Consider the following 15354-nt stretch of genomic DNA (forward strand, 5'->3'; position numbering starts at 1 on the left):
GGATGGGGTCTGGAGGGCGGAGCTGAAGGGCGGGCCGCCCCCGGGGGCTGTGGGGCCCCGACTGGGACCCGGGTCGGCGCGGGGGGCGGGGCCTGCGGGCTCGGGGGCGGGGCCTGCGGGGCCCGGGGGCGGGGCCGGCCGGCAGGGGGCGGGGCCGGGGGCTGGCGGGGCCGGGCCCGGGGGCCGGGGGGCGGGGCCGGCGGGGGCCGGGGGCGGGGCCTGCGGGGCCGGGGGCGGGGCTGGCCGGCAGGGGGCGGGGCCGGGGGCTGGCGGGGCCTGCGGGCCCGGGGGGCGGGGCCGGCGGGGGCCTGGGGCGGGGCCGGGCCCGGGGGGCGGGGCCGAGCGCGGCCTCGGAGCGCGGAGCCGGGAGCCGGGAGCCGGGAGCTGTCCCCTGCGCGCGTCCCGCCGGGCCCCGGTGCCGCCGCGCGCTCCGGCCCCGCCATGCTCCTGCTGCTGGGGCTGTGCTTGGGGCTGCCGCTGTGCGCGGGGTCAACGCGAGAGGCGCGGCCCCGGGATGACACTTCGGAGCGAGTAAGTAGAGGCGGGAGGACCCCGAGACGGCCCGGGGCGCGGGCTGCCATCCCTCCGGCCGCCTTCCTCGGGCGGGCGCGTGGCTGTAGGACAGACGGCCTTGGAGGGCTCCCGGACGTCAGGAAGGCAGGGATCACCCCCCTCCTGTCGCATCGTCCCCCCTTGTCCTCTCCGTCCCCCCAGCGGCTGCTCACGAGCCTCCCCATCTGTCGGTCCCTCTGGGAGAGAGTCTGGATGTCACTTGCCTGCAGAAATGTGTCTGGGACTGGAAAGCCCTGCAGAACCAAATCCTGGCTCCTGTTGGTGGTGTTCCTTCTTGGGAGAGAGCCCCAAGTTAATGCCAACGTTTCTTCTTTAAGATGCATGTAGGGGGTGGCGTGTTGCGACTTGTGCCCAGGTGATCAGAGGAAAAAGCACGATCTAGAAGTTGCAAATTCTCCTCCACTTTCTCCATCTGAAAGCCAGGGGAACCCGACTTTCCCATCAGGTTCTCATCAGTGGGGCAGCAGCTCGGAGGTGGCCTGATGGCCGGGCTCCACCACCAACCAAGAGCTCACTTACCGTAGTTCATGTTCTGTGCATCTGCTGCAGATTTCGAGTTTTGAAAGGTTTAACCTCTCAGGTAGGATAAACCCTGCAGGTATGAAGTCTCAATGCCAAGTCTGAGGAACGGAAAAGCTTTTTGAAAAACATAAGCCGAACTGATGCAAATATCAAGGTGAAGACCTTATAGGGAGAAATGGCCGTGTCCCAATGAAAGTAGGCAGTGCTTATCTGCATCCCCTGGTGCTGCTTACACACGTTATCATTAAAATTATTTTAAAATCGTTTAGCTTAAAGCGTGTTTCCCGTGATGGGAACAAGAGATAAGTAGTCATACTTCTCCTCCCCTTTTCCAGCACCTCGGTTTGAAGAGAAATCTGGAAGATGGTTACTCTCTTGTTGACTCTGCACATGGATGTGTTTTCTGTACCTTGAAAGAAATGGCCATTCTCTTGGAGGGTCGTCAGGAGGACTAAGAGTGCATGTTCCAGGGGCCTGAGAGGCGGGGGTCGGGGGAGGGCAGGCTTTGGATCCAGAAAGAAAGACTTGCCTTGACTTTGCCCTTTGCAGTGGGCGCTCGAGAAACAGTAGACGTGTTAGTAAGTGGTTGAGGGCACGCGCTTGGTGTCAGGCAGCTGGGTCTGTCAATTGCCAGCTCTGTGATACTGGGAAAGTTCTCCAGGGCCTCAATTTCCAATTCTGTAAAGTGGGGGAAATAATAGGGTATTAAGGATTGAGTAGTTAATACGCCTAAAGTGCTCGGTTCAGGGTCAGCACTTCCAGTTACCTCTTGCTGTCCGGCCTGGGCTGCTGTACAGCCAGAGGGAAGGAATTTGGGATAAAGAACTTGAAAGTTTTTTTTTTTTTTTGGGGGGGGGGGGAGTGGAGAGAGGAAAGTGTGGGAGGAACTGAAACAAGGATTCTGTTTATGAGCTAGGAGGAGGGATTAAAGCTCCAACATCTGCCAGTGCAAGTAGGCTTAACATTCTAAACTTTTCCTGCATAGAGTAACATAGGTTTGGCCCATTTTAGCAATTTCATGCTGCCTTCAAAACACAGCACTATTTATTCATCTAGAAAGTGACTGAGACAAAAATTTGTAAGACATGAAGTTCTATGAAAATCAGCAAATATTACCTTTTTATCTCTATTAAAAAAAGAAACCTTCAAAACAACCACGTATGTGTGTGTGTGTGTGTGTGTGTGTGTGTGTGTGTGTGTGAGAGAGAGAGAGACAGAGAGAGAGAGAGAGAGAGATGTAGGATTCTCCAGAACCAGACTTCTCTGGTCCATATCCTGGCTCTGCCCTCCCTGGAGAGTTACTTATTGCCTATGAGTCTCTGTTTACTCATCTCTAGAATGGGGATGGTGAAATCACTTAATTAAAAGGATTTTGAAGATGGAAACGTAGAGCAGTACCTGGCTACGTGTAGCACATAGCTGGTGCTTATTCTCTATAATTATGGTCTTCAAAATGATGTGTAAACTCAATTTGCTACGTGTAGCACATAGCTGGTGCTTATTCTCTATAATTATGGTCTTCAAAATGATGTGTAAACTCAATTTATAAATGTAAATGAATATGTCAGTTTTATGTAGATTCTAACATACGCGAAACCTGCCTGTTAGCTTGCACTGCAGTTGTTATTTGCTGCCTACCTTCAGTTGGCAATATTCCTAATAACACCTGAAATTCAAATTCCTTTCTCCCCTCTGGTCCTCCGCTCCATTTGTGAACAGTATCGCCCAGAGTGAGGGATTGCTCTCAGCAATGGTCTCCAAACTTCGGTATGAAGAGGACCCTCAGAGGGCTCATTAAATACAGAGCTTCCTGAGCGCCCACTCCCATCAGTTTAGATCTACAAGGATTGGGGTAGGGCCTAGGTGATTCTGATATAGATGATCCACCGACCACATGTAGAATAATATCACTTTAAAAGAATCTTTCAGGAAATTAATATTCCAAAGGAAGACTCGTATAAAAGCAGCCTGTTACAGATTTACCTGTTTCTTAAATTTCAAATTGATATAGTTTTCCTTAAATCAGGATAGGGCTGTATTCCTGTTACCACAAAAGCAGTTTTTTTAATTTACAAAATAACGCTAGCCACTAATTATTATTGAGTGTTCCTAATGTCCCAGAGAATTTGCTAGTGGCTCCATGTAAAAATAAGAAGAAACAATAAAGGAGATGGTGAAGAGCACTCCAACCGGAGCCAGGCTGCCTGGGTTCAGTTGTGCATCCCAGCACCAACCGGCTGTGTGTACTTGACTTAACCTCTCTGGGTCTCTCAGTTTCTCAGTTTCATCATCTGCAAGATAGAATCATTACTCTCATTGGCAGGAGTGGATAGGGTTTTTAGAGGCAAGTAAAGTTTACATAATTGATAGAGCCTCTTGAAGGAACAGAGTATCAAATTATGGCCACAAAAATTAGGTGCCGAAGTAAACATTTATTTAGGATGATAAATGAATCACAACAAATGCTGTGGGTTTTCAGGCTGACAACCACCCCAGACATCACCTGTGGTTGAGGGACTGTGCCAGTGAGGGATCTTGAAGCTTATGTGTTATTAGCTTCTAAATAATAATAATAACAATAAAATAATAAACCCACTTCTGCTCTTACAGTGGCTTTGAGGATTCAGTGGGTTAATTCACACAGAGTACATGCATTCAGTGAGCATTAAAGTGGTATTAGTTATTTTTGTTGTTTATGGACAGCCTGGCTAAATCTCTGCCCACCACTATAAGGAAAGCCTCGGTGTGCTGCTCACTTTCCAGGAGAACCACGGAAGTCCACCCAGGGGAAGTGATAGGCCCAAGTGATACATGCGGAGCCTGGATTAGAACCTGAGTCAGGCTTTCAAGGACTCCTCCAGAGACCAAGCCACTTTCCTATTTATAACATGATAGAATTTGTTTCAATGTGATTTTAACTTTTTTTGTTTTTATTTGTGGCTCCTGGCATATGGACAGTGTTCAGGATATGCTTGTGGTACCATGTCGATGGTGGGGAGACATTTCTGATCCCCTGAATTGAGAATTTCTGGAGTTTTAGTTTTTTAAAATCTGTCCCTCAGAACCAAATCCCTGCATTTGGAAACGCAAATCAAGCATCAAGACAGCATTCTTTAGTTTTTGTTCTTAAGTCTTTAAAAAGTGAGGTCAGTAAAAGATTTTGGGAGCTTGGGACCACTCAGTACTGTCTCCTTTATGCACATGCGTGTGATTGTTAAAAAGGAGTCATCGAACTGAAGGGGAAGGAGGATACTGTGGGAGAGAGTCCAGAGATGTACTCACTCCCAAACCAGCCATCTCTTGTTTCATTGAGTGGAAGGGGGAGGGCGGAGAGGGGCGTATTGAGAACCAGGTGCATGAGTTTATGTGACTTAATTTTCCTAACCAGCAGTCTTCCCTAAACCTTGGATGCTGCACTGAAAGCAGCCTTGCCTCCCGTGCTGTTGGGGGTCCCGTCAGAGACCCCGGCTAACTCTCTGTAGCCAAGGAGCAGCTGGCTGGCTCTATTTAGGAAGTTGGGGCCATGGGATGGAGACCTAAGCTTTTTTTCAGCTTGTTTCCAGAATTTAGTGACTTGCCTAAGGCCAGTGTAATTTTTTTTTTTTTTAAGACCTACCTGGAAATTGTTTGGTAGTGAAGTTTCTTCTTCAGGGCTGAGGTTATGGGTGCCCTGAATTACCAATGGTTATTAGCTGAACATCCTGGAGCAACATTACTCCGGAGGAATGAAACTTTTGTGCGAGGCATGTCGAGTTACCGAGGTGACAGATGGCGACTCCACTGCCTTTCCAACTGGTGGCCCTTGGTTATGTGTCAGGTGCTCTAACAGATCTGTGAGGCACTGACTCCTGAGTTCGTGAATCTTGGTTTCAGGATCACAAAACCCTCAGGAGATGGGGATAGGGGCCAACTGGTAGGTAGGTTCTCAGTACAGAGCCCTGCAGGAACTCACCACTTCTGTCCCTTGCTGGGGGTATGGCTGAGGTTAGCCCAAAGGCAGCATCCCCTGGACCTGTTAGGGGACCCAGACATCTCTGTTCAGGCAACCTGGGTCGTCAAAGCATCCATGCCCAGAGAGAGCGTCTGTGTTCTGTGTATTCTGAGCATCTTTCACCCTGGTTAGAATTAGGTCTCACTATTTTCCTCTCTTTCATGCTCTTTCCCATTTATGGACTTTTTTGGAAGGCTCTAAGGGTATTTCTCTTCTCTTCTAGTCGTGATCCAACACTGATAAATCTTGGGGGAAAGTACAGTCTCTATTACTCAAATTATGAATATATAAGCAGTGCCTGCTATCTATGTATAGCTGGACTAACTAATCATGTAGATGGGGGATTCCAGACTCCAAAGCCCTGACAGTGTTATGGCTGCATTCTTTGTGAAAAGGAAATCATCACTCACCCTCTACCTCCTGGTGGTGAGCGCTGCTTGGTTCCTACGCATTGGGGAGGTGGTGGTAGATCTCTGAAACTATTTCTCAGTGTAGTTGCTGTATGGAACCTGATGCTCCATCAGTTTCTCCTGCCCTTTCATTCCACTCCAGAAAATGCCCACACGGCTGGTTGAACCATTCTTCCAAACATAAAACATCTCATGGTCACTCTGGGGCAATACTGAACTCTACTTTTTTCCATTTCCTTTGTAACTTACAAAAACTACCCTATTAAGTTTTCATGTTTCTTTCTTTCGGGTTGTGTCATATGGTCCTTGATGGCAAGGATCATGGCTTAATGTTTCTCATGGCTTGTGTTTCTCAATAAATATTGTAGCCTGGACATCTTTCATTCTGATGCTGGAGAAATAAGCTCAGCTCAGTAGGGGTAAAGAATCTTACTTGAGCCATCTCTTATGTCTATGATTTAAAGCCCCCAAGCTCTTGAGATTACTACTCAACGGCAGTCCTTGACAGTGAGCCGAGGTGGGTTACATATCTGTCCTTAAACCCCGTTCCCATATTCTTATGAGGCATGGGGAAACACTCAAACAATAAAAGGGATCAAGAATTCCTAACTAAAAACAAGGATGACAACCTTGATGTTGTTTCCAGTTCCAGTCTCAGCTGGCACCAGTAGTCTGTCTGTACCGGGAAGCTCTGATTCTAGTTCAGTCTCGTTTGAACTTGGACTGAAACACTGCCATGGCGATCCCCTGAGACATCAGATAGAAATCTCAAAAATGAAAAACCAACTTCTCTTATTCTCCTTAAGGCTTGTTTGTTTTCTTGGAAAACCTATTTTCCAGAGGAGGAAACTTCAAAGAGAATACTTTAGATCAATTACAGATCAGAATACCTGAGAGAGGTTGGGCTTTCCTTCTGACCATCGCTATGCTAAGCAGTCCCCAGCCTATTCCACAATTCGAGGAAGGGAAAGGCCTGACACGAACCTGCAGAACTGGTGAAGACCTTGCCCAGAACGTTTACGATGGCTTTCCTTGGGTAATGCCTCAGACGTAACACCTCATTTTAGAAAGACAAACCAGTATCATCCTACTAATCGTTTGGTCCTCATTTGGACTCAGGGTGGTGAGTGTCAACCTAAATCCTGTACTATTTCTCCTATTCCATGTTCTATAGAATAGGAGGCTCTGTAGCGGCTTATAACGATAATTTACAATAGTATATATATATATATATTTTTTTTTTTTCCCCCCCAGGGGGAGATTAAGGGAGGATAGGGATGAAGACAGTTACTGTTATGACTGGAGTTTTCCAAATGGAAACATCTTTATTGTTTTGTTTCTGTTATGGAAGTAAAATGTTAATTTGTGAAAAACTGAGGTAGTACAGGAAAGTTTAAAGAAAAAGAATTCAGTCACCCAAAGGCAGCAGCCGTTAGCACTTCGGTGCCCATTCTACACATACCAACACTCAAACTTACAAAAATTAGATCACGTTAAATATAACGTTTTGTTACCAGATTTAATCACTTAAAATGGGTCATGGATCTATTAATCAGGATGGGCTAGGTTATTCTGTGGTAACAATGTCTTAAAAATCTCAGTGTCTTAAATTCCAAACATTTATTTCTTGCTTGTACAACTTGTCTGTCATGGGTTGGTGGTGGTCACTTGGGAAGTTGAGCTTGATGAGCAGCTACCATTTCAAACATTGCTAATTACTGTACCAGAAAGAAAAAGAGCAGTTCTGGAGGATTGTACATCTGTAACTAAATCACTTGACCTAGAAGTGAAAAGTGCTACTTACATTCCTAACTTGTTGGCTGGAGCTGGTTGCATGTTCCTGCCTTCCCACAATGGGTCCAGAAAATGCAATACTTCTGGCAGACAGCTAGAGAAATATTTGGTGAACAGCACTGAAGTCCAGTAAAATGAATGTTTATTGATGCCAATAAACATTGATGCCAATAAACATAGATACACATCATTCTTTTCTTTTTTTCTTTCCTTTTCCTTTTTAAAAGATTTGTTTATTTGAGAGCAAGCGAGTGCAAGCATAAGCAGGAGGGACAGAAGGAGAGGGAGAGAGAGAGAATCCCAAGCAGACTCTTGGCTGAGTGGGAAGCCTGGTTCAGGGCTCGATCTCACTACCATGAAATCACGACCTGAGCCGAAACCAAGAGTTGGACACTCAACCGCCCAGGCATCCCATACATCATTATTTTCTATAGCTGTGTTCTAATGAATCCCTGCATCATAATATACTGAATGATATACTGAACCACACTTCGTTTTTTTAATAATATACTGAACCACTTTTTTCCCCTTTTTTTAAAGAACCACTTTTTAAAATAATATACTGAACCACACTTCTTTTAATTTTAGGCAATTGCTAATTATTAACAGTTGTTTTAATCGTTGCAAAGAGTTTTCTTATTTTTTCTTTTATGCTAATTTTCTGTAAGTAGAATTTCTTAAATTAAAAGATATGCATACTGATGGGAATGGAAGAATGTTTCAGCCACTTCGGAAGATAGTTTGAGACTTTCTTAAAAAGTCAACCTTAAATTCACCATATGACCCAGGCATTCCACTCCTGGGTAGCTATGTCCAACATAAAGATTGCATGGGAATGTTTATATATGTTTCATGTTATTCAAAATAGCCAAAAACTGGAAACAACCTGGACATCACCTGTGAATGGATAAAAAAATGTGGGAAATCCATACAGTGGAATATTATTTAGACATGAAAATGAGTGAAGTATTGATAAATGCTATAGCAGGGATGACTTCAAAACGATTATTGTTAGGGACCATAAGGGAAAGGAAGGAAACTGAGTGGGGAAAAATTAGAGAGGGAGGCAAACCATGAGAACCCCATGAGAGGACCCTACCTCTGGGAACACACAAAGGGTGGGAAGGGGAGGATGATAGGGTGAGGGGTGACTGGGTGAGGGAAGGGGGCACTTGACGGGATGAGCACTGAGGTTAAACTATATGTTTGGCAAATTGAATTTAATAAAAAATATGTCCATACACAATGTCCAGAATAGGTAAGTCCACAGGGTCAAAGTAGATTAGTGGTTGGGAGGTGACAGGTAAGAGGTGCAGGGTTTCTGATGTAATAAAAATGTTCTAAATTAACAGTGGTGATGGGCGCACAACTCTATGAATATACTAAAAAACACAGGTATGCACTTTAAGTGAATCATTTATGTTATTTATAAATTACACATCACAGAGCTGTTAGAAAAAAGAGATGTATAAAGTCCAGGCATATTTTTCAAGTTTTTGATCTACATGATCACATCACCCTCCAGAAAGGATGACTTATTACTCACAGAAATAGCAGTTTAACACTTTCTTTAAATAATGATTTGCTGTGAATAATGTTCAACCATCAGCTAGGACTTTTAAATTACTCCAGAAGTGGCTGATTCATTAATACAGTTTTTTTTTTTAATGAGGATTTTATCACCGTCCCATGCCCCTCCTCCACATGTGGGAGAGTATAGTTAAAACAGCCAGAAAAAACGCAGTGAAAAAATTCACAGTGAGTTCAGTTTTGCTTGCAGAGTTTCCTCAAGTTTTGAGTTGAATAATGAGCCCATCAGAGTAGAATTGAATCCATTTACTCCTGGTGATAGACGCAATAGCAAAGAGCTTCTTTTCAAGCTGGAAATAAAATAAAATGGGAGTACAGATATTCTGGTGAATTCTTTGTTCTTGTCATTTCATGGTCCTCTAAGAGACAGAAGAGCATGCAGGTGATGGGGTGGTGCCCTCGGGACAGGGGGAAGCAGTCAACCATCCCTGAGAGGCATGGATCCTGGCTCTAGCTTGGCAGCTTCCTAATCAAAGGTCCAATCTCCTTTTCAGTATGGGTTTTTTTCAGGATCAAAATCTGTGACTCTGAATAGATAATTAACACCCCCCCCCCATGAAATTCATTTCAGAATGAGCTCACAATCGTTATTTCATGACTCTCTTCTTCTTACAGGTTGGACTCAGTGTTCCAAGGCAGGTCCGACTGTTGCAAAGGCTGGTATGTATGTCCCTGGTGCCCCTGCAGGGTCTCTTCTGCCCTCAATCTTCCAAGTATTTTGAACCAGGCCCTGGCTGTGCTTGCAGCTCCTCCAAAGCTTGTAAAGTTGCTTGTAGAAGAATGTTGACATTAAACAATGTAGTTTTTATAAGGCTTTCTTGAAGTGGACTTTTCTTTCTGGAAAGAGGCTTGCTTATTTCAGTAGGGCTCTAAGGACAGAGGATGGAGTTTCAAAGCCTTTAAGAAAAAAATTAAAGGGACGCCGGGTGGCTCAGTGGTTGAGCATCTGCCTTCGGCTCAGGGAGTGATCCTGGGGTCCTGGGATCGAGTCCCGCATTGGGCTCCCCGCAGGGAGCCTGCTTCTCCCTCTGCCTGTGTCTCTGCCTCTCTCTCTGTGTTTTTCATGAATAAATAGATAAAATCTTTAAAAAAAATTTAAAAACTCAACTCGACCTCTACTTTCTATGGCATTCTTACACAAGAAGCAGAGGCTTTGTAGTGAAGTGAACCACCCCAAATCAAGCAAAGGCTGGACCTTGGTAGATAGAGCTGCAGGTCGTGGAGCTGAGCAAGGCTCTCCTTGCCTCTCGGCAACTAGCAGATTGGAACTTGGGCGCATGTTCTGGAACTTGAAGAGTTTATTCGAACCGACCTCGGTTCTCTGTTACCAGTGTGTAGGCAGGGACATATCAGAATGTGGGGACATGCCTTTGGGCTCCAGGGGTGGGCATCCCTCCAGGGCCTCTCGATTCTAGCCGCAGTCGGGCTGTGACGTCGGATTCTTGTTTTTCTCTGCTTGGCTTCCCCCTCTCCCTTCTTCCTTCTGATCTTCCCACCCTTGTCAATCTCTTCGTCATTCATCACATGTTCACATCGTCATAGACAGACATGCATGAACGTGAGCATGTCAAAAATCGCGAAGATCCTGGATTTCCCCCCACAACCCAGCCAAGAAGTGAGTTCGTTGCCTTTGCGTGGATGCCAGCAGAAAACAGGAGGCTTCCGGGTCAGGGACAGAGGGCGATTATTGCTCCCAGAATGGCAGTGCCTGAGCGTCCGCATTTGCCCGGTTCCTGGGCCCTGATCCGTTCCCATGTGGTCACCCGGAGAGGCCCCGATGACACCGACACCCGAGGGGAGCTCTGCACGTAGGGAACCTGACCCTTTTATGAGCACTAAGCCTGCCTGACCTTTGTCCCTGGAGGGCCACATCCTCTTTACTGTTCTAGATATTAAACCAACTTCCCCTTTGCTCTGGAGGGAGACGCCGCCTCACTTGACCAGAGCCATTCACTCTCCAAACATCCTTGAAGAGACAGTTCAGAACAAAGGTAGCTGGTGCCTTGGCTCGGAAAACGGGCCGAAACATCAGAGACTCATGGAGAATAGCCTCCCGGCAAGACTGGTGTATGCCCTCATTCGCTCATGCATGCGTTCATGCCAACTGGTATTTTTTTTGAATGCTCACTCTCTACGCTGCCCCAGTGTAGGCATCGAAATACAGCAATGAACCAGACGGACCGAAGACCCTGTCTTCCCTAGAACTTGAATTTGAAAATGGGGTAGAGAGGGGTTGGGGTCCCACAGCTGGCTTCTGTGTGTGCTCTTAACACACGCCCCGCCTTCTCAAGTACAGGTCTCTTTTTCCATTTCTTACTATTTTTGAGCAACAATATTTCACTTGGCCTAACTGTATCCATTCCTTTAGAAGGTGAAAAATATTCCAGGTCGTTGGGCGTTGGCACACCGTAATGTATTAGGCATTCTGCGGTGGATGAGCTTTCAAGTTGTCTCCAGTTTTATGGCCCCTGTAAAAAATGATGCAAAACTTTTTAAAAAAAATTTATTTATTCTATTACGTGGGTGTTTTTTATTCTATGGGCTAGCTTTTTCAATAGGAAGATTGCTGGATCAAAGTGCATGGACATTTTACATTTTTGAGAGATGTCATCAGACAGCTTTTGAATACTATTGCTCTTAATACTTACTATCTGTCTTGATTCCATGTCTATCAGCAATGACTAACATGCACATTTCTGCCAGCAAACATATAATTACTCCTTTTGGCTTGTCGGTGTCTTAGATATAAGTGCTGTCTCTGTTGCTTTAGCATTTGCCTGACTACTAATGAATTTATACTTTTTAAAAAATAACATTTATTGGCTGCTTAGAGCGGTTCTTCTGTGAATTGTTTGTGCGTGTGTGTGCGCGTGTGTCCTGTACCCGACTTTCCATTGTGTTTTTTTTTTTTTTTTATCCTTCAGTGGCCAGTATGTTAGAGATCTAGAGCTGCTCTGTCTCCTGAGTTGGAAGAACTCCTCCCCAAATGTGTCATTTGTCGACTAACATTGCTTGTGGTAGGTTTTCCATGTAGAGGTTAAGTTACCCAGTAATAAATAAGTTCATCTTTTCTTCATAGCCTTTGAGTTGTCATTTTTGGTTTCAAAGATTTTTTTTGATCCTTAGGCTTAGAATGTTTATTTAATCACTTAGATTTTCTTGGAAATCTCCAAGAACTTTAAAAAGTCTTACTTTTCCATGCATTCTGTCTTTTTAACATGAACTTTATTTATACATCCGACGGGTACTAGAATGATCTTTCCGGCAGTAGACCTGATGCATCATTCTCTTTGGAAAATGTCTTTGGTGAGTCCACGTTACCTATAGAATATACTCCAAGGACATGTAAGGGCCTGTGTGGTCTGACTGCAGCCTGCTTCTGTGGCCTCAGTTTATCCTATGAGTCTTCTATGTTATGCTCTAGCTGTCTGCACCAATGTGAAGGTCTCTGAATGTTCTCTGACTAATGAATAGAATGTGGATGGCAACAGCTGTTAGTCTCCTATCACTGCCAGCTCATGAACCATAGGGATTTGCTTGATTTTCTTTTGAATTGATCGGATACCCTTTTTATGATGCTCTTTGGCAACACTCATGCAAAGAAAATTTATATTTTAAAAAGCAAGGGTATCTTTGTATCTGAGTATTCCAGCCCTTAACAGATAGTGGCCTGGTTTTCACTCTCGTCACTTAACCTCTTGGTGGCAAGACCATGTCTTGGCATTTTCTTCATAGCAGGTATTCTAAAACTTGCACTTGGGGTTTGTTTTAAGCAGACATGGTAAGACATGGAGATCTGGAAGTGATCATCATGAAGGAAGACGTTTGTACTCACAGATCCCCTAAAACAGGAGGCACCATGGGGGTCTCTGGTTGTCTAGGATCCAGCCCTGGGGTGACTTGGGGAAAAGGGAATATTGGCTTGGCATGTAAGAGCTCGACAAAGGAGGTGGTTGGGAGTGTGAGCTCTGGACTGGTGGGTTGTGTATCAAAGTTGTGCTCATGCAGGAGTAGTTGGCTGTCTCTGGGAATCAGCTTGCCCTGGGGGGACAGTCTCTCCAGGAGCAAGGTCCCAAATGCCAGAGCCTCAAGAACACAGCAGATATAGTCAACCAGCATGGTGCTGGGCATCGTTACCTCACTGAAGATTAGTTGCTGTTAGTGTCTGTCTCCTTTGTTCTGCCTCCAGCCATCTGGTTTATCTTTTGTTAGGAGGTGTACAGAGTAAGGTTTTTCCCTCTACGTAAAGATGATACTTACGTTTTATTTTAGCACCACTTTCAGCCCGGGGTGTGATCCTGGAGACCTGGGATCGAGTCCCACATCAGGCTCCTTGCACGGAGCCTGCTTCTCCCTCTGCCTCTCTCTCTCTCTCTCATGAATAAATAAAAATCGTTTTTTTTTTTTTTTTTTTTTTTTAAAGAATGTCATTATCACAAATAGGCAATCCAGAGCTGATGCCACGCTCGGTCTAAGGAGGAGCAAAATTGTTTCACCAGGTGGGGGTGTCATGTAACAATGACATGGGCTGGGTTGTTTTTTTCTCAAAAGGGAGAGACATGAAGGTGCAGTCGACATCCTTGGACCCAGAGTCCACCAACTGCCAGGTGGCCAGTCTTCTCCTTTATCATGTGAGGCAATGAGGAGTTACATGATATCTAAGGTCCTCTGCCTTCTCCAAAGTTATTTCTTCTAATGGTCACTAGAGAAATGTTAGACCAGAATAAAACAATAAAAGGTTAATCTTCTGGAAGAGACCTGGTTCTGGCCGATGCCGTTGCAAGCATTGCTCAGTTACATTTCCAGATGGCATCTTGGGTAATTCAGGACATCCTCTGGGTGGCTTGGTCTTAAGTGACTCACATGAGTCACACAGAAGGCTTTGGTCCCCTGAGCAGCTAATTAAGACACTCCCTGCCTCAAACTGCTTTTCCATCTGTTTAGCTTTTGTAGGAGAAATAATGAAGCAGCTGTTTTGTCACAGGAAGACTTGATTTTTGCCTCCTATTTTCCAGTTGATATCCTCCCATGAAATAATGAGTTAAATATAAATACGGAGAGCATGTTGGAGTTTTTTTCTTTTTTTAATTTTTTTATTTTTTATTTTATTTTATTTTTTTATTTACGATAGTCACACACAGAGAGAGAGAGAGGCAGAGACACAGGCAGAGGGAGGAGCAGGCTCCATGCACCGGGAGCCCGATGTGGGACTCGATCCCGGGTCTCCAGGATCGCGCCCTGGGCCAAAGACAGGCGCCAAACCGTTGCGCCACCCAGGGATCCCGCATGTTGGAGTTTTAAGAATGGTGCATTGGGGAAAAAAAAAAAACTGAAGCACCTCTTTTATATCCTCCCTTCTATGACAAATTTTTACAAGCCTCTGCTGCTCCAAGTTCTGCGCTTGGCTTTGGGCATCGGGGTTTCCTGACAGTCTTATGTACCTGTCCGGGATTCTTCTCACACCGTAACCGCCTTTCTAATTAAACTCCTCGATTTTTTGTTCCAGGAATGTGCTAAGGCTCATCTCTGCTTCTGTGCCTTTTGTGTTTTTAGAATGTTCTTTTTGTTCTTCTTCTTCCTTCACCATATACAAATTCCACATCTATTTTTAAAACCTTTTCTTACTGTTACAGACCTCACTGATTTCTCCTTCTTCTGAGCTCTGGAAGGTCTTCTGGGCAACGAGTGAATATGTGTATCCCTATATATCTTCCTATGTTGCTTTATGGGTTTTTTTTTTTAATGCTTTCTTCCAAATGTGATCATAGGTGCCTTGAGAGAAGGATCCGTGTGTAATAATAGTTATTCCATGGAATTTAATCTATAGTAGTGGTTAATAAATTTGAGTTAATTACCATTTCTTTTAGTGAAGGGATAGATATTCTTCTTTAATTGTCCAACAATTAAATTGTTCAATAATTCCATTTTATAAATGTTTCTGAGTTTTGCTCTATGTTGACAGCTATGGGTAAAAAAAATGAGATGAATAAGTTCTAGTCCCTGTTCTGCCCATGTGTACAGTCTAGTAGGGTTGGGGGAAGGGATGAGCAGCCAGGGGGTGGGGATAGATGTGCGCATGAGTGGTTTTAGTAGGTTGGGGACTAAGGGTGCTGTCCGGCAGGGCAAGGGCCACCAGGCCTAAGTAGCAGTGGGGGCTCCTGTGGGAAATAGTAACTGGGCAGGAGCAATAAAACTAAAATAGTTTCTTGAAACTTTTCTCAATCTGTCTCTTGGGCTCATAAACTATGTGTCCTATTTTTGATGTAATAGTGTGGAAAATTTCTACAATATCCGTAATCTTAATGTGAGGCCAAAAACCCCCCCTCTGAAACCAAAAAATCCCATCATAGTTCAACTTACGGTTTTGTCGGGCGTCTCCTAATTGCACATTTTAAGTTTAATGAAAGGATAACTGACAAGGATCTCATGAAGAAGGACAAATCAGCATGACATCACAAGCAGTCTCAAGTGTAC

At 44.9% G+C, this 15354-nt stretch overlaps 1 protein-coding gene across 1 annotated transcript in view; it reads left to right on the forward strand.

Annotated features, from left to right (window-relative positions):
• The first annotated feature begins 340 nt into the window (after positions 1-340).
• ITIH5 (inter-alpha-trypsin inhibitor heavy chain 5) overlaps positions 341-15354 on the forward strand; it is a 75089-nt gene continuing 60075 nt past the window's right edge. Inside the window, exons 1-2 of the mRNA XM_072825885.1 lie at positions 341-531; positions 9496-9540. Coding sequence (XP_072681986.1) covers positions 442-531; positions 9496-9540 — 135 coding nt within the window. The 5' untranslated portion in view covers positions 341-441. The remainder of the gene's footprint in view (positions 532-9495; positions 9541-15354) is intronic.

This window comes from Canis lupus, chromosome 5 (assembly GCF_048164855.1).
Source record: "Canis lupus baileyi chromosome 5, mCanLup2.hap1, whole genome shotgun sequence".
Taxonomy (NCBI): domain Eukaryota; kingdom Metazoa; phylum Chordata; class Mammalia; order Carnivora; family Canidae; genus Canis; species Canis lupus.